This window comes from Amblyomma maculatum, chromosome 1 (assembly GCF_055883805.1).
Source record: "Amblyomma maculatum isolate TAMU_Amacu chromosome 1, ASM5588380v1, whole genome shotgun sequence".
Taxonomy (NCBI): domain Eukaryota; kingdom Metazoa; phylum Arthropoda; class Arachnida; order Ixodida; family Ixodidae; genus Amblyomma; species Amblyomma maculatum.
In genome coordinates this window covers 173855434-173882196 of record NC_139344.1, presented here as the reverse complement: position 1 = coordinate 173882196, position 26763 = coordinate 173855434, and the positions used below count along the sequence as shown (strand labels likewise).

Here is a 26763-nt window from a genome sequence, read left to right as displayed (position 1 = left end):
GGAACATCGATCGCATGTGTGGGTGAGTGCTTGGCTTTTCTTCTGATGTGGACCAGGTTCTAGAACAGGGTTAGATTTTAGAACTGGTAAAGAGAGTGTGGAAACGCCTTTAGGTTGGTAGTTTGCACTGTTGTTTTGGAAGTAGCCGACACTCGGAGCGATCATGGACCTACAAAAGCTGCAGAAACCGGACCTGTTGCTATTGTGTGAGGAATTGGGAATTGATACAAGTGGTTTGGCACGAAAACCTTTGATTATAAAGGCAATCACAGATTTGGGAGCCGATGATGAGGAGCTCAGTGAAGCATGGAACCTCATCGGTCAAAAAAAGGAACAGCTCAGACAGCAGAATGAGAGAGAAGCAAAAAAGCGGGAGCTAGAAATTGAGCTCCGGAAATTAGAAGTAGAGTTGAGCAAGAGGTCGGGCAATTGTCCCCAGCTAGCGGTACCTCTTCTCAACAAGGAGGCAGATTTCAAGATGTCAAAGTACATGCAGCCATATGTGATATCAGGGGATATCGGTCTGTATCTGGGTAACTTTGAGCGAACTTGCGAAGAACTGTCCTTCCAGCGAGACACGTGGTCTCAGAGATTATTGACGGTTCTGCCCTGCGAGGCAGCGGAGGTTGTCGCGCGGCTAAACAAGGAGGACGCGGACAACTACGAGAAGGTCAAAGCTTGCCTTCTGATTTTCGGAGACAGAGATGTGCAGGCCTTAACACGTTCAAAGGCGCGAGAACTAGCTACACTGCTCATACCAGAAAATTCCACAGCGGAGGAAACGGCAGTTAAGACAGTGGTCGATGCGGAAGATAGCGGGTCAGAAAACTTTGAGAGCGAGGCATCTCAGATAAGTCAACTTGAAAGTGAGCTTGATGAGACGCGGAATGAGGACGTTCTTGAGAGTAACCTCTTGCCGCCAGTCTCTAGTAATCTCACGAGACTTCTAAGTGGAACCCGAGAGGACTTAGCTATAGAGAAAGCCAATGATCCCAAGAATAAGCTCGAAGTACAGTGGGAAGGACCTGCTAAAGTCGTTGCAGAGCTTTCTGACACTAACTACGCAGTGAAAATCCCCGATAGGCGTAAAGCAGTGCGCATTTATCATTGCAATCTTATGAAGCCTTATGTGCAGAGGGAAGCCGTGGTAAATCTAACGTTAAACCTTCCCGAGGAGATGGGGGACAACTTAATTTGCCTCAGCGGAAAAGGAAGCAACGCTCAGGAGCTTCTCAAAAAGACGGAGCAGAGAGGAGAACTAAAGAAATCCCAGCTGTCCGATCTGGGCGAGATAATAACAGAGTTTGAGGCCTGCTTCGTGGACAGGCCAGGCAGAACTGATTTGACTGAGCACGATATTGAGCTGACTTCAGACGTGCCAGTGCGATCAAGGTGCTACCGATTTTCTCCAAGGCAAAGAGAAATTCTGGATAGGGAAGTAACTCGCATGCTGGAATTGGGAGTAATAAAACCTTCGGAAAGCGATTATGCTTCGCCTATGATCTTAGTAGAAGCTCCAGGTAAAGACCCTAGGCCTGTGGTAGACTACCGAAAGCTAAATTCTCTCACCAGGGATCAAGTGTATCCTATTCCGAATATTGAGGAGAGAGTAGAACAGGTCAGTAGAGCGGCATATGTGACTACGCTGGACCTTACTCGAGGATACTGGCAAGTACCGCTCACTGAACGCGCCAGCAGATACGCGGCTTTCGTCACTCCGACGGGCAGCTACCAGCCAACAATGATGAGTTTCGGGCTCAAAAATGCTCCATTTTGTTTTTCCCGACTCATGGATAGGGTTTTAAAGGGGTGTGAAACATTCGCAGTGCCTTATTTAGATGACATTGCGGTTTTTTCCGACTCATGGGCGGACCATATGGTACATCTAAGAGCTGTACTGAGCCTTTTGCGTCAAGCTGGACTAACCGTAAAGGCCGAGAAATGTTGCCTGGCAAGGGCGACCGTGGACTACTTGGGTCACAATGTAGGTCAAGGTTTCAGGAAACCCAGCGAGATTAAGATTTCTGCGGTAGCAGACTACCCGCGGCCGAGCACGAAGACGGAAATTCGAGCATTCCTGGGTCTGACGGGATACTACAATCACTACATCCCTAACTATTCATCTTTGGCTAGCCCTCTGACCGACGCTCTCCGCAAGACAGAACCGACAAATGTAGTCTGGGACGAACAAAAGGAAGCCTCCTTCGTAAACCTGAAGGCTGTGCTGATTAGCCGTCCGGTATTGCGAGCTCCAGACTATGGCCGAGAATTCACGGTCCAGTGTGATGCCAGTGATCGAGGGTTAGGTGCTGTTCTCTGCCAGAGAGATGACGACGGTAATGAGCACCCCGTGCTCTACTTGAGCAGAAAACTGAGTTCTAGAGAGAGGGCTTATTGCGCGTCAGAGAAAGAATGCGCTTGCATTGTATGGGCCATTCAAAAATTGCAGTGCTATCTTGGAGGGGCCAAATTCACCGTAGAGACGGACCATTGTCCCCTGGCTTGGCTGCAAACTGCGACATCGAAGAACAGTCGCCTTCTTAGGTGGAGCTTGATTTTACAGCTGTACAATTTTGAAATAAGATACAAAAAGGGGAAGGTAAATGGGAATGCGGACGCGCTTAGCCGCTCTTTCTAAGTGGTCCGAGATGTTCCTCACCATGTATCCAAATTGATAATCAGGTTTTTTTTTTTTTTTTTTTTTCGTGCGCTTGTATATGTGTGGCTATGTAAAGCAGCACGTTTGGTTTTCTAGGAATACGTGGGTCCTGAACGTCTTGAGAGTGGGCTTTTCTCGAACAACAATGGCAGTTTTCTTTTGACCTGGTCTCTTCAGACGGGAGCCGAGTGCTTGCTTCGACATGTGGTTGAGTTTCAGACAGCTCGAGCAATTTGGCCTACAACAATCAAGACAACGCGACAAGCAACAGCGAGCTTCAAGCGTTCACGTGCAGGCCATTAAGTCGTCTCTTCATGCAGCAGCTGGGACTGCTGCCCTCCGAGACTCTTCTGGCGGGGGAGGAGGCTGTTACGACCAAGCATCCGCAATTGCGCGCTCTATTGTTCGCCTGTGGGCATGGATAAGTTTTGTGAATATGTGGTGATGGTCCAATGGCTCTAAGTGAGCCTGTTTCCAGGAATCCTGTTTTGTAAGCATGTTTTGCTTTGTGGACAACCTGCAAATGCCAAATTGACCCTGTCAAGAGAACGTCTGGAAAAACACAAAGAAACGTCCCCCTGAGGGAAATAGCAGGAAGTGCTTTCTTTCTTTTGTTCACCCTTCCAGTCGAGAAGTGCTATCCTCCAGTGATGAATGCCTCCTATCCAAAGGAGACGACAGAGTGACATGTCCGCTGACGTGCAGGACAAGAAAGGAGCATGACTCATACGGCCATTAAGTGATTTCCCGGGAATGCAGGAAAGATTTGCAATTGTCGAAAAGGGACCATGTTGGGAGCCCTATGCGGCGCCACGTGCACTCGGGTTTCTGAGAAGTAAAACCCCTTGTCAGAACCAGCCTGTGGTTTCTTTGCTGAAGAATAGAAATGTACCTCCTCTCCTCGCCGTTCCCAAGCTTTTCCCGCCAACAAGTGATCACGCCCAACGAATGAATGCCGGACCAGTCAGTGCTTCAGACCATCAGTGCAGTGATGTGTTCGATTGGATGCCGATACCTGAGGGGCGTGCCCTGGATTTGGTTGGTCAGCATCTTCAGAGAGGGGCTGGACATAGGGGGTTTTTAAGGACGCTGCAGAGCACGAAATGTCGCTCTGGGCCCTGGGTAAACGGCTCATCCAGTCGCTTCTCGCTATGAACTCTTAACGCTTGCCATTTTGCTGATGTACCCTTCTTTTTCGTGTAAATAATCTTGTAAATAAGTTTCTCAAAGTGCCATTAAACCTGCTTGTACATATTCCACCAACTTCGAAGATTCAATCCTACTTCAACCCCGAGTCTCTGCACGCTACCAAGTGAAGGCAGGGTCGACATAGCCCCAGCGTCTCGACAGCCTCTCTAAGCACCTGGCCGAAAGCCACAGTTTGAGTGGCAGAATCCATTACTCGTAATATTTAATGTGCACACTAACTGAACAGCGTGCTCTCATTGCTTTTTCTTCATCTATCGAGCTGCTATCATAACCCGTATATATAGAGGCAGACAAATTTCACAGCTGGGCTCTGCGTGCTTCTGAAGTTAAATACAAGCGAGCTCAATGCAGGCGTTTCCACTGTTTTACTTTCCAGAGTGCTCGATGAACTTCATGCCTGTCTTAACTTTTACAGTGTTATTATGTTGCTAACGCTGTTCCACGCGCGTTTTCTCTCCAAAAACATTGTTTGAAATGCTTTACTTCCGAGGCAAAGTATTGTAGTTCGTAATATTTAGGGCCCTGTCAAACGTTTTAAGCAAGTATGTACTTTTCGCCTGTCATTGACATAAATATTGAGGAAAAACTTGTTCCTGTTCTTTTTTTCGTGCCACACGGCTGGCATTTCACGACGCGGAGGGATAGAAAATGACTTTAAACTTGCTTCTCGTACTGCACTCAAAAACGTCTTGCAAAGCTATAAACGAAACTCGCTTCTATATGTACATACGCGCAGGGATGTGGTAGTTCAACGTCCGTTACACTTTTAATGGGTGAAAATGGGAAATACTTAACCACACGGGGCATTAGCCCGATGTTAATATCGCTCAAGGCTTCACTGTGCCTCGTTATTGGCCCTAACGGAGTCGTCAGAATAGTTAAACAATCGAGCGGATTCCGCTGACTTTTCTCCGCCTGTGAATATAGCTGATTGCGATACAATTGTGCCACTTCATGGTGTACTTTGTTAATCAAAAATATTTTGCTGAGGAAATGTGCAGCAGCCCACCAAATCAAATACGGACGTTTTGGTTTTGCTACATGCGCAACAGAGCTGCTTGGCCGAATTAGAGCGTCTCCAGTCATTGCTTTCCTTATATTACAGCGCGACAGACTGGACAACAAAGAAAGGACGCAACACTGCCCCTTTTGTCACTGTGCTGTTATTGAAGGCCGTCACCAACTCGCCCAAGAACCTTTGTTGAACTGCGGTTACTGAGCGGCATACCAACGGCACGATGCAACGCGACTTATGTAGTAAGCAAGATGGCGGAATAGCGCAGTCGAGAAGCCATGACGCGAGACCGTTGTATGGAGGCGCAAACCTGAGATAAAATTTGAGTCAAGCATAGTAAGGGGACAAGACTTGGCCGAGGAGATACATATACCACCTTTAAAAAAAAAAAAAAAAAAAAAGGAGGGGGGGGGGGATAGGTGTGGACGCCGGTAAGCGCCATCTTATAACATTGTCAGGCCGCAGCATTCCCCATCGCTAAGGAGGAGACTTTTTTTTTGTTGGCTCGCTCGCCGCGGGGAATGGTGCAGGGTTATGACGTACTGGCGCTCGGCGACAGAACCTAGTTAGCAGCAAACATGATGGCTTGTAAAAACATGAAAATAAAAATGCTACATCTCGCCAGTACCAGAGTACAACTACTTCTTGTAGTTCCCTCGAACGTTTGCATGCGAGGCTCCTGATTCGTCAACATCGATCTGCTACGTATATGCACAGGAAAGTTGTGAGATAGCCTCATCGTAGAGAATCTGGAACGCTTATATTATTTGGGAGGTCGTGTGCGTCTCTGTACAGTTAATTACAGATGTGTACACAATAATTGTCTTTATTGGATCGAATGAGACGTTTTTGCTTTAAGAGCGAACAGCTAAATTCGGCTTTGTGCACCTATGACCGTGGTAAAGAAATATGCAGATCTTGCTTTTGATAGAAAAAGGGGAAACAAATCCTCCGATGTGCCCAATACCTGGGTGAGAAGGGACAAAAACTCACAATGGTTAACGCTAAATATTTGCCTGGACCTTCGGAAGCATTCATATATCAGTCATATATTGGTTGTCCGTGGCGGAGTTACAGCGCTGATAATAAAAGCTGATAGCCAATTCGCTGATAGTATTCAACATTTCAGAGTTTTGTTTATCTAATAAATCTGCAAATTTTAACGCTTCCTGCGGGTAGAACTGCGCAAACGTTTTCGCCGCGCACCTCTGCACAGTAACAGTTGATTGCACAGAAAAATTTCAGTTACAAAAGCAGGCTCTATTTTGCCGCTGCTGGCATAGCGACCTCCCTCTAGCTCCGAAGTGTCTTGCCCCAAAAGTGCCGCTCCTGGCCACTAGCGAACCGTCAGCTGGCTCGCGCCAGGTATCAGTGCGGCCGATCTGAGAACGGTCGCGGTCGGACGAGCCCGAGAGGAGGAAGGCGAGCGATGCGCGTCGAAAGGATTGGGCGCCGTCTTTGTTCCCTCGCCCGCGAGCGTGCGGTCCGGCGCGCGACAGCCGTTACGTCAGTGGGCTTCACGACGGCACGAGCCGGCCCCATTAGAATTACGGGCCGCTAAGTGCGCGTGGCGTAAACGGTCGCCGCATGCACGCAGCGGCGTGCTGAGCGGCACGCGCATGAGAGCGCTTCTTTATTACAGAACCTGCCTTTGAACCGAAAATAAATGCACGCGCTCAAAAAGAAAGGATACAAAACGAGCCGCCGTTGCCCCGAGGGTCCTCCGATGCCTCGCGGCGTTTTCTTGCAGCGGCTCCGCATACGAAGGTTGTAATTTTCATTTTAACGAGTAGTCGCTGTTGTCAGGTCTGATTGCGCGGCGCGCAGGCACGCTGCATATCTGCTGGCCTCGTGCGCGTCCACGAGCCGAACAAATTTGTTGCTATACGCGGCTATAAAAAAAATCTCGGGAGGATCTCGGCAACCGGCGTAGCTAGCGAACACAACGACCTTGCATGCAGCTCGCTCTCGACAGCTTCTTGAGAGGCCTGTTTTGTTTTTGCAGCGATGGCTTACGAGTGTGCACGGGGACGAATTGACGCTTGGCGCACTGTACGTGCAAACAGGCTTGCGATAAGCGTCATTCGCTGCTTTATTAATTGATTTAATTGGCAGTGTTAACCCTAAATTTGCGAGGTTTTACAACGTGTGTTCGATTATTGTCTATTAGTCTACGCCGAGTTTTCGCACCTCAGTTCCAATCAGCTATCTGCTATGTAGTTTACCGCTTTTGACGACATTTACCTATAGCATGGAAGGCCAAGGATAAAAAATTGTCGAACATTTTTTTTTTATTAGTGCGTCGTAAGACGCCAGTATAACCTGTGGACTCGTGGTAGTGTCATTCTCATGAATGAAATGTATGCATGCACCCATTACTTTAGAAAGTTCGATTTGTGCAATCACGAGAAAAAAACAACAACACTAGACGAGAGCTGCTCGTGACAGTCTGGCATGCTGTGAAGAATAAACGTAGAAGTTCAAAGCTGTGAACAAGCACCAGAGCTGGCCACCTCGACGTTGAAGAAGCGATATTAAACTTTAGTACTCTGCGGATACGCCCAGAGATAAGAGAGAGGCCACTGTGAACGGCCAATCACGTAGATAAAACAAAAACAAAAAAATACAAAGACTAGGGGCATCTTCGCGAAACCATCATTCCCACTCGCTTCTTGCATTTTTCTCTGTATTGTCGACACGTCGGGGACTTGCGGACTAACGTGCGCGACCAATCCGCGAATACGATTTTGCTCGCACGTCCGCTGCTATGCTCGACTCAGGAAGCCCCGGTAGCAAAAATAAAACTAAAGAACTCCAACTTGTTAAAAAGAAACCATGGGTTGGAGGGAGGAAAAGGCACCTGAGAAGACCTGCAGTGGCCGCACAAAAGGGCGACCTGAACTGGCGGCAGTAGCAGCGCAGGAGGACTAATGACCCGACTGATGCTCGCCTTATCTCTCCGAATACGACGGAGGAGGTCCTAGCGCGGAGGCAAGAGCGTTGATCTGTCTGGCTGATCTCAATCGCAGTGTGTGGCCCTCTGAGGCTTTATGAGCGCAGCGGCATTACGTCCGCTCAGATAGAATGTGGCTGCTGCTGCTGGTGCTCTTCCTATCAGCTCAAGTGCCGCAGGTAGGCTGATATTTATTGTGTGTTTCCGTGGGTTCTCGCATTATCGCCGGAGCTGATTGCATTATCTTTAGCTCCATTTTCTAGATACTGTGACATGCGCTGGGATAGCACGTAGTGTGGGAGGACACGGGGTGGTTTTCTGGGGTCACAGGCACTCTATCGAGGTGGGTTCAGAGTGAGGAGGGAAGCGCCATCTTGTGCGGGCAGACTGGACTGCCTGCAGCCTGACTTCATTGACAGTATATTGCTGCTAATCTCTCAACTCTTTTGGATAGTGTGGATTAACAGTGAAAAAATAAAGTGGGAAGGCAGGATGGGAAGAGGAAGGAGCAAGGTCATAACTTCATGTGCACATGCTGCAACCTTTCATCGTTGCTCTTGCATATACACTGGGTGATTAATGGTGGAATAAAGGGGGACCTGCTGTCGATTTTCGAGTGGGAAAGAGTAGCGTCTGGCGAAGAAAGGAAGTGCGATAACGTGTTTTCTTCTTTTTCTTTTTTTGCTCGCAAGTCTCTTTTACTGAAAAGGCAAAAAAGAAGTGCTCTCAGACATTATTCCATGGGCTCTATTTATCACCATCTACATCCACTGACCTGCAAGAAAAAAAAAAAAAAAAAAAAAGAGCGATGGATAGTTGGCAGCGAGCCAGATTCTCGGATGCGGCAGGTTAGCTGCGCCATAATTCTCTGGGTGCCGTAGACTGCACATTTTCTTCCAAGCAGGATTTAGAGCTTACGTATTCACTTGTCAAGCCTACCTTTATTGCCGACAGAGAGCAGAACTTTCTGCTGTTCACTTAGTTATCAAATCATGGATAAACAAAATAGGTGTCCTCGAAAGTCTGTTCGATGTGAACAATATGAATGACTACATCGCGCGAGCATCTCGCTGACACATCTCGCGGAATCTCGCGAACACTTCTCGAAGACGCGAGATATTCACCATGAACATAGAAAGGCTTTCTCCCTAATAATCAGTAATTTTATATAGGATACTGGTCCGGATATAGCTTCGCTTGCCAAAACAATTGATGAGTAACGGATTGCTGCCATAATAGCACGACAGTTAAGAAGTCTAAACTGAAGTGCGATAAGTGGTTCATGTAGCTAAATTACCCATCACGTGCGCACCACAAAAACTCTCCATCTGAAAAAGTGACTTTGCGCTTTATCACTCCCACGGTGCTAATGCCGTACTGGAAAAGGCCTGTTTGGACGAACGCTTTCAAAGATTCTTAAAAATGCAGAGCTTCCTCTGGTAAGGTTCAGCCGCGGCGTCCCCTAAAGCCTCTATGGCCTTTCGCATCTTCTTCTCTCGCGACCCTTTCTAACCGTGTCCAGTGCAACCCTGCGGTGGTCAAAGCCGGATGCGAGAAGTGGAGCTACGTGAAAACAGAGAAATAAATAAGGGAAATGCGAATATTGACTTTATCCTGTTCGTCTTTTACTTTTCCAGATTTTGTTTTTTGTTAATTTTCATGGTTTATGGCGCCAAAAGTTATTCACGGGGGGTTTCTTGCGAAGCTGTACTAAAGCTCAGAGTGTACTCATCCTTGCTGCCAGTCCCGCGATACCCTGCTGCAAGTTCTTTATCAAAATATCACACTTTACCTATACCTTCATCGTGCACCCCTTTTAAAGCGAGAGCCATCGCTTTCATACAGTTATAAAGAATGCAAAGGTAAATAAGAAATAATGCACATGTGATTTACAGCAGAGAAACGGCAGGAAAACGGGATTGTTGGTAGAGAAAACAAAAGCAGGGATGAGGAGAATCTTCAGTCCGCTAGCCCGTCACATACCGGAGCACACGCGGTAAGAGTTTCGTCGGGTTCAGGTGCACACTCCTAATGTTCTTACGGATTTTTTTAGCTTTAGACTCATAGGAACTATATAACGTCTTGCAGTCAAGAATACTTTGTAGCGCATGCGAAAGGCCAAACATCGCCGGCCACAATGGCTCCTTTCCTTTCATATCGCGTAACAAAGAGGAAAGAGCACCCTGTAGCGCCAGTTTCACAACCGCAGAATCACGCATGGTTCCGCTCCCTTCAGGCTTTAGGCTACTTCCCGCCGCGCTCGGAAGGCGTCTCCGCGCAACCTTAGGAGGTCGCACGCTATCTAGTGATGCTCTCCATCTTCGTCTTTCGAGAGCCCAGACAGTTTCACCCTCTTAACCTGCTTTTTCCCGCCACGCGCATCCGCACCTTACCGGAGCTAGAAGGACGGGTATCTTTACGTCCGGTTGGTCAGCGCTGACCACATACTGAGCTCCTTTCACGTGCCGTATTGGCGCTGAAATACCGCATAGGTAATCGGCGCGCTTTTGTGGGGAAAGTGTCCAGGCACACAGCGTTACTGCCGTCCTCGGGAAGATTCCCCAGGGTGGCACAGCACGTAGTCAATCTTCCACCAGCTTGCGTCAACGCGCCGCCACCGGACACAAAAGCGCGCAATTTTCCATCTCGGCACGACGGGGGGATCTTTTCTGTTGTTACCGCCTGTGTCTTTCTCGCTAAAGTGGCTGAGATTCCCGCGGGCTACGGTTGTCGATTCTGTCTGCGAGGCGCTGAGTAGCAACAGCGCACGATATAGTCACTCGTAATGACACGCGGTTTCGTGGATGCCCTTTACCCACTGACGTCGTCGCGGTTTTACAAAAGTAGTTCTCCGTGCGCGCATGTGAGTGTCAAGGAAGTGGGCATACGATTATGAGCCACCTGTCATAGTATACATGATTTAAAACACCCCACTGCATCAGGAGACGAGACATGCGCTAATCTTGTCTACAGCGCTCTGCTCTGTCATGCTCTCAACGGGTGTCTTCTGCGCTGATGGCTTATGAATGAAATGTTCACATGCCCAGCAATCCCCTTTTGTCCAGTTTTGCAAATACATTAATATTTGCAATGAGGTTTGCCTCATTCTTTGTTTTGCGGTGGCCCTCCAAGGTGGCTCTGTGGTCAGGGTACTCAACTGCTAACCTCTAAGACGCGTGTTCAATGCCGGTCGCGGCGGCCGTGTTTCAATGGAGGCGGAACACAAGGCATCTACCTATGTGGTGTCAATGTCAGCGCACGTCAAAAAGTCACAGGTTGTTGAAATTGCTGGAGCCCTCCACTACGGCGTTTCTCACAGCCCATGTTGCTTCGGAATTTTAAATTGCATATATGATAGCACACCCTTTTCCGGTAATTTATCCAATCCGAACAGCGAAAAAAAGAAAAAAAGAAGAAGAAGAAGTTGCCGGGATGGGTTCCGATCTTGAAATTATGCGGCTGTTATTTTCTGTGCAATTGAAACAGCTTTCGGAGCCAGTGGGAATGACCTCAATGAATATTAATGGTCTTCCTCATCGGGAACCATGAAATTCTAAAACCAAGGATTTCCAGCGATCAGAAGGCGATTGGTTGATGAAAGAGACGCAGCGCCTCACAATATCGTTCAAAATTCACAAAGAACGGACAAATAAAACGTTGCGTCCTATTACCGAAAACTAGTTCCGATGTTGTTGCTCTGGCCGTTCAAAGTGGCTGCGGCAGAGAAAGCTTCTATTCCCCTAACTTGGTTGCCTTGCTCTCAAGTGTCAGCGTCACAAGAAAACTCCACCAACACCTGTGGCGCCATCTGTCGGAGGAGGCGTACAACTGGGTTTAAGTGTGAGCGCTCACTCACATTTCTGCGCTCTCGCTTGTCCGTGTAGTTCGTGTCCTTGTAGACGCCATAAGTGAAGCACTAAGCCTTGCGAATGTTGTTTTTCACGCAACATGGTGACGTTCAACGTCTTTTCAAGTAACAATAGTTTGTATTCTATGTTTCCTCGGAAAGTGGATGCATATACCTATAGCCGCTGCGCATGCGATTAGTGGCCAGTTCTGTGTGCGTGCGTGCGTGCGTGCGTGCGTGTGTGTGTGTGTGTGTGTGTGTGTGTGTGTGTGTGTGTGTGTGTGTGTGTGTGTGTGTGTGTGTGTGTGTGTTTGTGCGTGCGTGCGCGCGTGCGTGCGTGTGTGTGTGCGTGCGTGCGTGTGCGTGTGCGCGCGCGCGATAACAAGACCGGTAATCAAACGGTGTTCACGGAGCTGTCGCCTCCTATTTGCACCCCTAAAGGACATTCTATATACGGCAGCCTCTATCTATTCCAAGTTCTGCTTGGCGATCTCTTGAAGTCCAGTACCGGCTTCAGCCGCCTGTCGGTCCCTGTTGAGAATAAGTAGTTCAGAGCGTTCGATGTAGCTGGGTATTTAGGATGGGTTCGCAGCAAGGCTATTGAGCCGTGGTATTTGGCCGCCTGTTTGTCGTCGAACGCAAGGGATTTGTGTCACTGGACGAATGGACCGCTCATTGTTTGTGCGCGCCGTATATTAAGGCCCATTCATCGAGCTGAGCACGCAAGTGACAGCTGTCACCGATGCATATCTGCGCGGACAACGACCACCGTTGCTTGATCGTGCGTGAAGATGGCAGCGCCAGTTTCCGCTTCATGGCGTTCTCCGATCGCCTTATACCCGTTGCATTGCATGATTCGGGAGGGAAATTCATGAACCTCGTGTTCACCGATGGAAAAGTACATTTGCGTATATACTGTTTGCGCCTACACTTCGTTCGGATTCTATGCAGCGAGCGCGCATACCATGCGAGGCACACGCTGTCTTTATACACTATAGTGCACATTTTAACGGGGCAAAGCTCTGTGCCGCTCCTCGTGGGAATCTCGACTTGCAACCACTCTCTGCACGCATATACACACGGAGCGGCGCTAGCACCATTTAGAAGGAGCTGACGATCGATTGGCATTGCTTATGCGCGATGTGACAAACCGCCTTCCTACATTTTCTGGCGCGCGCAGTCGTCAAACTGATTGTGACACAACCCAGCTCGGTATGAGTAGAATTGTTATAAGGTTTCAATACTGGCTCAGTTCCAAATGAATTTAATTCTCTTGGCAGTGGTATAACAAGCACGCAGTGCTACTAGACAGCTGTACTTGCTAGGTCTTCTAATCCTCACGTATTTTTGGGGGCAATAGTAAGATCAATACCATGCTTAGGCAGCCGTTTACAGGCCCATATTGTGCACAGCCAGTGTTTTGACGAAACTCTGTAAAGCGGCACCAAGAAGGCAGATGAACGAAGGCCAGTGTGGTAGACTGCATGCTTTAATTTCAGGAGGTTTGAGCAGCGAAGTGCGCGCAAAACTTATCTGCTAAAAAGTGTTTCGCGGGGACATAACACTTGCATGACAATGAAGCGAATATTAAGCAACAGCAGCAGCAGCCGAAGCAAGGGAGGATAACCCTTCTGCTGTGCTACTTCAGCTCCGCTCGTGAATTTAGTTTCGTTTTCCGCGTGAATGAATGCGTATAAGTGTGCCGAAGCATTCTCATGCTCTCTGCAGCTCTGTACGCAGTGAAAAGCTTTTTATTCATACGCTTTCGCCATGCTGTTTTAGCTGAACACCAGGTGCTGGTAATAGCTGCGCGCGTAATGCGAACCCACTGGCGCAAATGTGTGTTACGAATATGGAATTCAAGTTTCATTCGCTGTAGAGTCGTTTGGGAACATGTCAATTATTTGACAACTCAGTATTCGCCGCTAACATTTGGATAAATTTATTAAATGATTCTCGCCCTATGTAATATCGGCCATCAATTCATTGAGTCCTTCTGGGGGTTTACCGGAGATACTGGCGTCAGTATTGGGAGCAGGACTTTCTTCGATAGTTTTGTATCGAACCCATGGTGCGGTTGCTCAATAACCGAAAGGCCAAAATTCGCCTAAACAGAAGAATATTTCTCCAGTTTTGTAAATACACAGACAATGCACTCAACTGAGTAGAAACATGCGTGGCTTTCGGGGAATAATACCACATTTTTTTAAATTTACCCCTTTTGTCTTTTATTTCTTCGGCGCAATAATGAGCACGGCGACCGAGACAGACAATAAACTTCGTGTAACTCAAGGCCGAGAGGCTTTCACGGTTTGCGAAAATACTGAGAAGGGTTGGCTCAAGACGTTGTTTAAGTCGCCGTTGCAGACAGAACTTTTACCCCCCGTTCCCAACTCGCGTATACTTATCCTTAATTGGATTCCTCTACACTCTTGTATATAGTGCTGGATAAGTTCTCGGATTATGAGGACTGACACGCGTCCGTCTGAGTCTAGCGTAACTGCTGCGCTGCGTGAAATGTCGCCTTGAAGAAAGTCAAAATCCAGAACGCTCAGTACTGAAGCCCTCTATCTGCACACTAACCGTGTTCAGAGAGCCTTCCGTTCCAGTGAAGATGAGTATCCATCTTTTTCCGTATGCATTTAGCGGTACGTGTTCCTGTCACGACCTGCAGCGCGTTCGCAGCGTATGCGGGCAGCGGCCTCCGTGGGAGCAGCCAGTAGCATGTAGACGGTCACGCGCGTGAAACCGGATTAGCGCCGCCCTGTCTTCGCTGTTGCGGGTCTCAGTGCGGCAAATGAACCGTGCAGGTGCGTTACGGGCTCCGGCCCCACGCTAATCGACCTGCTAAGCACGTAAGCATTGTGCGTGGCTCGTTCCTTCCCGGTCGTGCATACAGCGCGCGGTTCGCTTCCCTCGCGTGTGCAGGGCAGCCGTTGCGCCTGACCCCTGTGAGAACGCCCATGCCGCCAGCGGCTCGGGTAGAACTGTCACGCGAGTCAACCGACGGCTGACCGCACGTATACGCATTGCGATCGACCTCTTTGTGTGCGTGTTAGAGCGATTGAGCGTTTTCTGCCCCTTTCCTGTCTCCCCCCTTTTATTCAGTTATAGCTTGGATTACGAGATCACGGCTGCTTTTTCCCAGTCGGATGTTCCCAGGAGGCTCAGTAGAGTGCGACCTCAGTTTTCTGCGCACGATATAATCGAAAATGGATTGAGCCGGTATCTGCTGCCCGTTGGTTTTACACGCGGGAACTGTAAATGGTTTGGCTATATCCGGTATTTCTCAGTGGCTTTTTTATAGATGCATTGATGATCATATGCTGAATAGGGTGCATAAGCTCAGCGCATGTAGTAACTCTATATAGCTCCGAAAACGCCCACATGCTAACGACCACCAAAGGTCGCTCGCGAAGTTAAGACCTTAAGTGCATTAACTGCTTATTCGTTAACGCATGCATCATTTGTTTTGAAGATAGTTGAGATTTGTTATGATGAGCGGCCTTGTATTGGGCGTGCATGGATATGAACTGTTGAAAGACTTGTGATATACTGATGAGAGCAAAGTCAGCACATGACAGAAGAAATCAAGAAGGGTAGAGATACATGTTTTTATTTTTTTATTCAACAAGATTTTTTCTTTTATTGATGATGCACAGCAGGGCTCACACAAGCGCAGTGACATTCATCAATTGAAAGACCGTAACAAGTACCGCTTCAGTGAGGACGAAACAATGAGATTGATTGATGCAGGCAGGAACAATATGCGTAAAGGTTGCTGAACTCGATCACGCCACAGAACGAAGCAAAACAAAATAAAACACCAAAACGATCACGTTGGGCGAAGGTAGTATGCTAACTTTACAAGTGAAACCGTAGATTTGGGCATGAAAGGTATTTGCACTTGCTGATGTGCTTTACAGGAACATGTGACTACTTCGCCATATTAAATTCAACAAAACGTAATACCTCGCTTTCATCATCAGATAGGTTTTATGCGCACAAAAAGACGACACAAAATACAAGGGAGACAGGACGGAGCGCAACTTTCAACTTATTCGTTAACTGCTTGTGTATTTTGTGTCGTATTTTGTATTTTGTGTCGTCTTTTTGTGCGCATAAAACCTATCTGAGTATGAACCAACTAGCCCCACAACGCATATTACTGGAACTCGCTTTCATCAAGAGAGTAGAGCAGAAAAGGCAGTAAGAAAATCAATAAAGAAGAGAACTACATAACCACTGCACTGATACTACAAAGCGCAGCCTGAGAGAACAGTACGTGTTTACACTAATGTAAACATAGAGCTCAGCGCGCACGATAACACTGCTTACAGCTGCGCGCCGGAGCGAAAACAGGCGCTGCTTTAATGGTACGAGCGTATACTAGCTTCGTTTCACAATACCAAAACAGAAAGGGAGAAAGAAGACAAAGTATAAAAGGGGACCTTCGAGAAGAGCTCCGCTTCAGGCTTTCTGTCCTGCTGAGCGGAAAGTCACTCCTAGCCAATACATCCTGAAATTCTTAAATCCCTGACGACGCATTGTTAGATCGACACACGAAGATGCACCGGGTAATGCGCGGCAAGAAATAGCCTTGACCTTGAAATATGGGACCAATTTTTGAAATAGCTAATGGGAGGGGCTGCTCAAAGTAGTTCAAGGACACTGAACATTTTGCGCTCTGGCATATGATTAGATACTCGAATCAGACCGCACTGTCCTAGCGGTTTTGCCTTTAATGTGCGGCAGCGCATTCTTCGAGAAAGTCTGGCACCCGCTTTCTCAGCGGCTTTCCGAGCTCTCATTTTTTTGGAGCTGACGTTTACCCGGCGTTTAACCCGTCTGTATGAGCCAATGCAAGAAAATTACTGCATGGAATGGGATGGACGCCTCCACCCTGTTTTCATTCCGACCGGTCCGGTGCTTTTGTCGGATAACGATGCGACCGTTTCAACCGCACCTGATCGGCGAGACCCCGTTAGGCAAACTACTTTGATATAAGGAGAAGCAAAAGCGCTCGACGGGTACGCGAAGGAGGCAGAATTCTCGGTGATTATTGAGGCGAGCTCCAAAGATTGCTTCCTTTCACGTAGACAACATTCCTTGAGTTCTCTTCTGCGCATGCGCACGGATGAAAATAATAGCGGGGAAGAGAGGTCCTAGACGGATGTATAGAAGGAGAAACAGCGACCCCCTGGCGCCGTGGCCACGCAGTCACCCCTGACCTCCCGGTGGAACAGCGCGCTGTCCACAAGCATACGGGGCCCGCAGCACGTTGTAATCTCTTGCTTTTCCCCCTACTTTCCGTTCTAATCATCGAACGCGCCGTTTTCAACGGAACAATGCGGAAGACGTCGCACCATCGCCGAGCGCCTTTATGCGCTGAAATGCCTAGTTCACACAAGGGCGGCGCCACGCCTGCCGCGATGCATGCGATGACGCTTCGCTTTCATGCGTGATTGACGCGTGACGCTCGCGAGAGGGCGCAGACAGCGAACATGCGGCGTTCGATGCGGGCGTTTTATCGGCACCGCCCCTTGTTAGCGCGTCTCTGGTCCTGCAGGCGTGGCTGGTGAGAAGCGAGGTCGACCCAGAGCACTTTTCGGTCATTACAAGCGGCATTTGCCGTTCATGCGCGTACTAACCGTTCGCTGAGCTAACCACCAGGTTGATGTGTGATGCGAGCGGCTCTCGGTCCTGCGGCGTGCCTGACAAGCGATGCTGTCATGCCTGCGTTCACGGTCACTTAACGGCTGTAGTCCTCGCCGTTAGGCTCTGCGGCTGAATGGAATTTAGTATATGAACGGGAGCCGCGCGGGAGGACAAACGCTTGGGTGCCACTAAATGAAATTCACGTTTGAAAGCCTTGCACAGTATCAATTGGTTACGGTGAATAAATTTGTGACATGACCGAAGGGCGTCACTTGTTCACTTTTGTATTAACAGCATTGAGAGAAAATCTCTTGTGACTTCTGTAACAGCCTCATCTCTTTCCTTAACGCTTTTGGTGGAAGCATTATTAAACTATGGGCGATGCCTATGGGGCCGGATATGGACGGAGACAAACCCAAAAGGAGTCCATGCATACTGTTCAAAGTTAGTGCACGTTAAATACCTTCAGGTGGTGTATGTTAATCAAGACCACTCCACTACGGCGTGTCTCTCAGCTTGAGCCGCTTCGGCACGTTAAACCCGCACTACCACCGCTATACCTATCTTAACGCCGAAGCGAGCATCGTTAAGAATGAACATCGGGGACAACTAACACAACAAGGACAAGAAGGACTCTTGGCTGTCGATAACAATATATTACTCTGTCATATGCTGTAAGCTCAAATGGTCTTATTAAAGAGCAGTCGGATCACCTGTGGGCAATGGGGCGGTGGCGTCCAGCTACACCAAAGAAAGAAAGAACGAAACCTGTTGACGAAACTGCAGAAATGGATGTGCCGCTCTTAATGGATCCACCAACGAAATCTGTCCGTGGCAACTCACACTCAATGCACGCTTCAAAAGGCATGCGGAAATTCAGTTGAGATTGCTTCTGGATGTAACACATTCAATATTTTGCCCAGGAGGCACACATAAAAGACAACAACATACAGGGGACACACAGTCGATGATAGATGAGGTACACAAGGAAGGCAAATCTATACGAATGTCGATAAGAATCGATATTTGGTCGTCAGTGATTATAGGTGCATACTTCGACCGCAGCCTAACATACAGTAAACAAACATATATATGGCACGTGCGTCGCAAGATACATACGCATAATAAAAAGTTTAAGAAGCATATCAAAGTGCAAACATTTATGTTGATGCAGCGCATATCCACGCAAACTCCCATGTGCCTGCATGCTTATATATGCATGCTCTGTTATTTCGGCTATCATGCCTAAAATGCAGGCAATCCAATAAATGCTGGAAGACAACAGTTGCACTTCTAACCCGCTGAGAATTTTTTGCGACGTTTTATCCGTTATGACCGCATATGCCGGCCATGGCCAAAGCAGCCCCATCTATCGCGTAGAAGTAACTTCCTCAAAATTCCGAAAACTGAAAGTACGACATATTCGGCTAGAGGTGGTGGTGGTGAAACACATTTAATTAGTTAATAAGGGTGTGCAGGCTTCGCTTTTAAGCTCTATCTGTAGATATAACATTAGTCAGGACGCACCACCTAGGCTGGAACCACGGTTGCGTTTAAATAACGCCGCCAGATATATACAGTAAATATTACATGTGAAAAATAAAAAGGGTTAAAGTTTTACAGGGAGGTAGCTCTTTCTTTTTTCTGGCCTTTGAACTGTCTATCACTTCCATGTTTGCAGAAGTTTTCTTTGTACACTTCCATAAAGCAGATGCCTACTAATAAATAGAGGTTTTGTATTTGCGTCATCCGTGCAGGTTATCTCGTTCCTTGTTGCATCATACACCTAGCGGTCTAAACAGATGACAAGTGGGGATAGCTGGTGTGTGTGCATCTCAGAACCGAAACCGTGTGGAAACGACAGCGGACAGAGGAAGAAACATTTAGGACGAACAATTCAGTGCGAACTCTTTGAAATGTCCTTTCCTTTGCCGATCATAGCATTTGCGTTTTCTAGAACCTGAAACCTTGTGGTCCACAACAGACAGACCAACATTACGGAGTCAGAGCACTTAACGCGAACAATATTTTCCAATGAAGCGTGCAAGTGTACTAAAATAATTATTTTCGCTACCGCACGCAATGAGGTACGTATCTATACTGATACTTTCCTTTTTTTTCGATCACGTCGCCTTACTGGTAATGGTTTTTTTTTTTTTGTCTTGTCGTTAGTAACAATACAAAGCATGGTGCGTAGTGCAAAAAAAAAAAAAAAAGACAAAAAGAACTTTGTAAGTTTAAAATACACCAGTAGTTTGTCTTTGCGTTTGGGTATAGCAACAAACTTGTACGTCCAGTATTGTGGTGTACATTGCGCATTTTAATTTATTTCGATGACTATCATATTCTTTTTTTCCTTGCCGACTCCGTCGTCTCATTATTTCTCATAATGCATAGGAATAGGGACAACGACTAGACATGAATAAATGTATAACTGAACTTTTATTTTCCAACATCGTAAATGTGTATAAGGCACAAAAGTATAAAAGAATACGTTTACATAAAACATTAAAGCAAAGGCTACGCGGCGTCAAAACAGGCTGCAGTTGGACGGGCAGTGTGACACTTTCATATAGCGCTGTGGCAGGAAACACCGCTTTGGCACTGGGAGGTTGACGCACAACACATAAAGCTTGAGCAAAAGTCTGTGCCATTTCCTGTGGCAAATTCTTACGTCCATCTCCGGCGCAGTGAAGAATCTCTACACGCCGTCAAAGACGGCAATGCCTCGTGAAACCTTATAGATTCGCGTGTAAGGACTAGCATGATGCGCTCTGTATTTGGAAACACTGAGCAGCAATATGGTTCTTCACTTGGCAGTTTGGACCGGGAGCAACCGGAAAATCCTGCGTAATTAACTATACGCGATGTGCAATGCCACATGGAAGCAGTAACAACAATATCAACAAAGAAACGTGCGGTAGGAAGGATCGGTAAAAAAACAAAACAGCAACGGGAAATTTCACCACACAAAACTGGATCTGGTGAAAACAGCGAGCACAAACGATTAAAGTTTGGAAACACTAAAGTGCAAGAGCACGGCGAACAGCTTCGGAATGCTGGATTCCTGTGTACAAGAGCCAGCAGATAAATCCCTGAAGGAACCGATTTTGGCTTTGTCATGGAGGTAGGATGTCATTCTGGAATGTGGTCATTCTCGTACTCAGGCTGAGCGCTGAGTATTGTCTTATGCAATTAATCGTAAACATAGACATGGTCCATAAAAGGTCACCACCAGGCTGCCGCAGCAGTAATAAAAATACTCGATGTATAGTTACGGACAATACAGATAAAACATCGCGGCATGCACGCTACGCATGACGTCATATTCCTCCGCTTGAATAAATCTGAGTTGAAATAGCAATTTGCCTAAGTTTTGCTTACGCTCGTTTCATGAATACTGTAAAAACCGGGGCTAACAAGACTGCATGCATAGTCTCTGTTCACACGAACTGGGTCCTTTCAATCCAAAGTTCAAGGATGCGTTGTGGCGTCGACGAAGTGGGGAGTCAGTTCCCAACATACTGTTCCGAGGCACTTCAAGAACACACATCTTATATAGTCTTGAGTGCATGCAATGTCCTTTTGAGATTATAAGCATGCCCTCGTCTGAAGCCAGATGCCCCTGCGCACATGCGTATTTGTAACATGTGCGCAACAGCCCTGGCAGTTTCATAACAAAGAGGAATGGATACCGTGTGATGGTCAACCGTGCGGTCTGGACGTCTTCACGTCACTGTCTTAAAAGCAGATCGCTGAGAGCATTGATGTAGCTCTGCGCCATTTGCAGAGTTTCGAACTTGGAGAGCTTTCGGTCGTTGCCCAGCGACGGCACCACCTCTCTCAGCTTGTCGAAGGCCACGTTGAGGGAGTGCATTCGGCGCCGTTCACGGGCGTTGGCGGCGAGCCGCCGTTTTTTGAGTACAACTGGGGACGTTGGAGCCTTGTCCGACGGTTTTCGTTTGGTACCGGTACCCTTGCCGAAAGATGTGCGCTTGCCGTCCTCGGAAGAGAATTCACTGCCATTCTCGGCGTCAGAGTCGAATTCATCGGACTCGCCTTCTTCTCTCGTAGGTGGTCGGAAGGGAAGCATGGAGTCCAGGTGGCCCACCGCGCCGGAACGAGGGATCGGGCAGAGCTCCGTGAGGCTTGTGGGGCTCTCGGCGGCTGGCGAGCAAGGTGGAAGAGTGGCCGGGCTTGACACGGGAGTTGGGCATCCGTCGGACCGGGGAACGCCGTACGTGACAAGCTTTCCTTGTTCGTGCTGATGATGCATCGAGTAGCAAGCGAAGTCATGATGAGACTGTTGCTCGAGAAGGGCCACGTCCGTGAGGCAGTTGACAGCCATAGCGAGCGCAGCACTGGTGTTCATTGCAGGCGACGCTAGGAACAGAGTTGCTGAGCGCAACACGGTGCGGCGTAACCCGCTCGTGCGCGGCGGCACATTCAAACGATCCCGCTCAGGGGAGACCGGGCGAGGAGCAGTGCCGGCGGGTCTGCGGAGCAAGAAGGCAGCTTGGCGGTTTGGCCTTGGCTCTTGGGCCCCTCCAGTAGGGCAGCGCCGCGTGGCGGAGGAAACTGCTCCTGGGCGATTGTCTCGGCGCTGCTAGCCGGGTGCCGCTTGGCTTCTGGTGGGTCTGGAAGCAGAGCCCGGGGATGTCTTTGCCTCCGGGAGCGCCGGCAGGAGCACCCCCCTCAGGGGAGGAGAACCGCCGCGCCGACCAATGAGCGAGAGGCTGCTGGCGACCAGGTTCCGTTCTTGCTTTTGTTTCTTGGCGTGCAACCCTCGGCTGCCCTTGCCCGGATGCGACCCCCCGTCTGCGAACGGTTCTTTTTCCCTCTTGGACTTGGCTACCTGAACGGTTGTGGCACTCCCGGGAGCCGTCTCTCAACTTTCTTCTCTTCCTCCTCAATAATGGGAGAGGGCCGGCTACCGTTCAGAAGTAAGGGTGCCGCTTTTCACCCTCGCTTGTTGTCGTCCGGTGGCGGCTCGCGCGTGATTAAGCCTGCGGGTTCCGTTAGGGAAAACAGCAAAAGAAAGCGAATAGGTGTATAACCCTCCCTCCAGGGGCAGCGCGAGGGGGAGCTCTGGGTGCCCGTCTGTCGCGGCGCAGAAAGGTCTGCCGCGGTGCGAGATGCGCCTGGCAGATCTCTTCTGAGCAGCGCCTGCTGCTGCTTGCTAGCATGCATCCAGAGCGCACGCGTCGAAGGGATGCGCGGTCGGTTGACCGGAAGAGAGGCCTGCGCTCTACGGATGCGAAAAGGCTTCTGCCTGCTTCTCCCGCGTGCGTCCTGTCAGGGTGTTGACTTTCGCGGAGTAAGCGGCAGTTAGCGGAAGAGATCGCATCCCGGCTTACGGTCCGTCTGGTTTTTGAGTGAACTCGGCAGGCCTCTTCTTGCACGACGTGCGCACGCAAAATGCAGCGACATTTCCGTCGTTGCTCGTTTTCTGGTCTCTGGGCTGACTGATCCATGATATGCCCAATGGCTCTGCCGTCGACCGGCTTGCATTCGCCTCTGTGGAACCTTGGTCTGCTCAGCACTATCTGCGGGCAATCCTGAGGCTTGCGTGCTAACAATACAGTACATGATACTTAAGCAAGCACAGGTTATCTGTGGTTGGAAAATTGTTTCACAGGCCACATGCAGGAACTGGGAATGCTTTTAGTTCTACATAGAGAGGCATTCTCTTAGTGTCGTCCATCGAAAGAGCAGTGGTGCACTTTAGTAATGTCGTCTATCTAAAGAGCAGTGGCGCACTGTAGTAAAAGTACTTACGAAAGTAGTTATTTACTTTGGGATAAAAATTACTGCCAAAAAGTAATCACTAAATTGCCAGCCCGGAAAAGTAATCCATCGCATAAAAAGTACCAGAAAAAGTAATTAAATTACAGTAATTTCATTACTGTAATTCAAGTAGTGCCATGTCTGATGGGTATCACTGTGGAGGGTACATGTTGTGTCCAAGCCCGGCTTCACACACACACACACACACACACACACACACACACACACACACACACACACACACACACACACACACACACACACACACACACACACACACACACACACACACACACACACACACACACACACACACACACACACACACACACACACACACACACACACACACACACACACACACACACACACACACACACACACACACACACACACACACACACACACACACACACACACACACACACACACACACACACACACACACACACACACACACACACACACACACACACACTTGCTTTAAAACAGCGTATGACTCTCACTTCACATGTTTACGCACAAAAATATTGCTTTTTAAACGTCTAGTTCCACTTTTTGTAACCGGGGACTCTTCGTGCACTTCGCATGCAAAGTCGCCTTCGCCTGTGCCTCCGCTCAGCTCAAAATAAATTTTTTCGCCAACGCTCCAGTTAGGCTCAGCGGGCACGGCGAGCGGAGCGGAGGCACCAATACGCTCTGCTAAACTGTAATGATGTCACGGGCCGCTCGATCACCACCGCTGCACATTCAGTTAAATAGCAAATTCTTATCCCCATGCCTCATGGGTTCCCTGCTGAGGTGAGTTGCGTTGTGAATTGCAGCGACCGTAATGTTGTCTACCCATCTTAATTAGCACACGTAGCAGTATTTTGATATGACACACATAGGCCACACAGCGCTACCCCCTTCCAGGAAGCCATCTTTAATTAGGTCACGCCATGTATAGAGTGTCAACATAACAAATGTATGCTTGTTGGAATGTGTCCTATAAGATGAGGGAGTTTTTAATGCACTGCAGTAGAGGCCACGAGCGGGCCATAAGCTCACATTTACGTGCTGAAGGACCAGACGACTTGGACGCTGCGGTTGTTAGGAACAGGGTAAAGAAAAAGTACCACCAAATTTAAGCAATTGTCATGAAAGTCCAAAGCACACTTTGAGCACGATATTTCGACAATCGCTGGAAATCGCCAGGCCAAATTTCCCTGCACGTTCGAGATACGATGATTGCATCATTACCTTTAAATTTCTTCGGTCGTGCAGTATTTGAGAGCGTCGAACAAACTTTCTTATATGTTCTGTATCGCAAGTTCTTCCCGCTAAGGAAGCCATAAGAGCATGGTGGCGGTGGCCCCCAAAAGTGTGTTACTCAGCCGTCTGCCCTTGACAGTTGGCAGAAGCTTCACGGCGCTGCAAAACCTTTTGAGGCAGGTTAAAATTTCGACACGCTGCAGGCTTGTGAATGACTGATCTTTGGACCTTCCTAGAGTCGCTGCGCTCCAAAAATGCAATAACTGCATGCAACATGTGCTGGGGACATCGGCTTTACAGATACAAACATTTCGTCTCCCCTCCCCTTCCAGAAAATTGCCTACCTAGGCGTAACAAAATATGAGAATGATGTACGAGTGCTTCAGTACTGTACTATCATGCACAATTGCTATTGTTACTGTCGTATTAACTCTTGCAGGCCGCAAATAATGCGTGCTTGTGCCGCAGCTGCAAAGTGAGCGGATGCTTCGCTCAAATTCTACATTTGCGTTTTATTTTTTTTTTTCAAACGTTTACAAAAATTAATACCTTTCGTATTGTTCTTTATCGAAAAAATTCGACACCATTTTATAAAGGCCGATATCGTGCCACTTTGAGCAGCGGAATGCTGCTGACAAACGCTTCTCTTTTGAGCTCAATAAGCGACAGTGCGGGGGGACTCTTTCCGAACAGGACGTCGAAAGCGTCGAACGCTGACGCTTACCGCAATCCAATGTCAGAGACGCTTGCATGTGCAGCGTGCCTAAAGAGATGTTTGGGGCCTCATTTTTTTTTTTTTGGCGGGGGGGGGGGGGGGGGGGGGGGGGAGTGGGAGGGGACAGCATTTAGACAAGTACGCGGCAATAATTTAAAGAATTGGTGATGCTGGCATAGTGCTTGATTTTGTAGGTTATGTCGCGTGGACCGTGGCGAATTACATATGCGTTCTTCAAGATAATGTACTACATGCAAGATGAAAGAAAAGTACAAAATCGAGCATCTTCAGCGGAAAATATCTTGGATGTTGATCAATGTGCTTATTCTGAATGCCATTTTCAGCAAATCAAAGCGTATTAATGCAAAACAAAATGTAAGTAAAATGTACTAATGCAGTATTAGTTTGCGGTAGAAAATAACACCGAGGACGTAATGTAGGAACGAATCAAATAATCCAGGAATATGTTTTATCATGTACTGCATCGTCATTTGTTTAGCAGTCTGCCAATTTGGGCTATCTTCTCACTGAAAAAAAAAATGGTTTATAGAAAAGGAAAGAGGCAATAACTAACACTTCTCCGTGGACACCTAAACCCAGGTGTGAAAGAAGAAAGGAAGGCGATTTAAAGGAATAAAGAGGGGAAGGGGTGCTGCCAGTGGAGGGCGCCAGAATAATTTCGACCACACGAAGTTCTTTAACGTGCACTGACATCGCACCGTACACGGAAGCCTTTGCGTTCCGCTTCCACCGAAACGCGGTTACTCGGGTTAAGTAGGCGGGGTGCATTTTGAGTAGCAGCTTTAAGCCTGAAATGCTCTTAGCTCCCGTTCTAGATGACATAGAGGTAACGTCGAGCCGACACCCAAAGCGAGCATCCGGGTACCAATTTTCCTTCATGCAGGAGAATAAATATGAACATCCGAGTACCGAACGAGATTTGACGAGACAAGTTCTTTACTCTAAGACTTCTGCGCTGTCCCTAAGGATGGAGCCACGTGCCACACACGCACGATAACACTCCCAACGCCGACGATAGAGGCGGCAGCACTTCGAATCGCGTTCGGACATTTGTTATCGTCTTTCAGTGTGCAGCGGCGTCAGCTCATGGCGTTTTCCACTTTGGCAGGCGGGTGTATTGCATGCTCGGGGAGCACTCGACCGCGCTTCTTCTCCTACATTCTTGTTAGGCCTTCGTCGCATCGTGGACGCGTACGCTTCTGCGTTGTTCTGCATTTCAATGCCGTTAACGTCAGAACTGCTTAAGCCGAGCTATGAAGACTGATGAAAGGAGAGGTAAGCAGCGTCTTGCGGAAAGCAATCAATTTGCGAGATATACGCCACAGTAGAAGCGTGGCGTGGTATGGTCCATAGGGTCACGAAGAGTCGGACACGACTGAACTGAACTGAACTGAACTGAGATAACTACGCTTCTGCCGACTACGTTACGTTCCAATCTTACATATACTATCGATTACGGGAGAGGCAGTAAGTTTTTTCATAAGAAACAAGCGAGGTTGAAAGTTGGGCGAGGTGAATCTTGTTCATTTTGAAGGTAGCGCAAAAAACGAGGAACAAGAAGTACTAGGCGCTTGTGCTGTGTCCTTCTACTATTTGGTCCTCGGTTTTTGCGCTACCTTCAAAATGAGAAAGAGAAACACGCGGA

At 48.2% G+C, this 26763-nt stretch overlaps 1 protein-coding gene and 1 long non-coding RNA gene across 3 annotated transcripts in view; both read right to left on the bottom strand.

Annotated features, from left to right (window-relative positions):
• Positions 1-26763, bottom strand: part of LOC146204922 (uncharacterized) — a 133116-nt gene that overhangs the window by 24213 nt on the left and 82140 nt on the right. The gene's annotated exons all lie outside the window — the stretch shown is intronic.
• LOC146204925 (uncharacterized) lies at positions 21075-21713 on the bottom strand. The gene has a single exon (XM_084586654.1). The coding sequence runs from the start codon at positions 21711-21713 to the stop codon at positions 21075-21077; it is 639 nt and encodes a 212-aa protein (XP_084442780.1).

What these genes read in the sequence shown, in the direction of transcription:
- LOC146204925 (XM_084586654.1), bottom strand. Translation starts at nt 21,713, where the DNA reads ATGAACACCAGTGCTGCGCTCGCTATGGCTGTCAACTGCCTCACGGAC.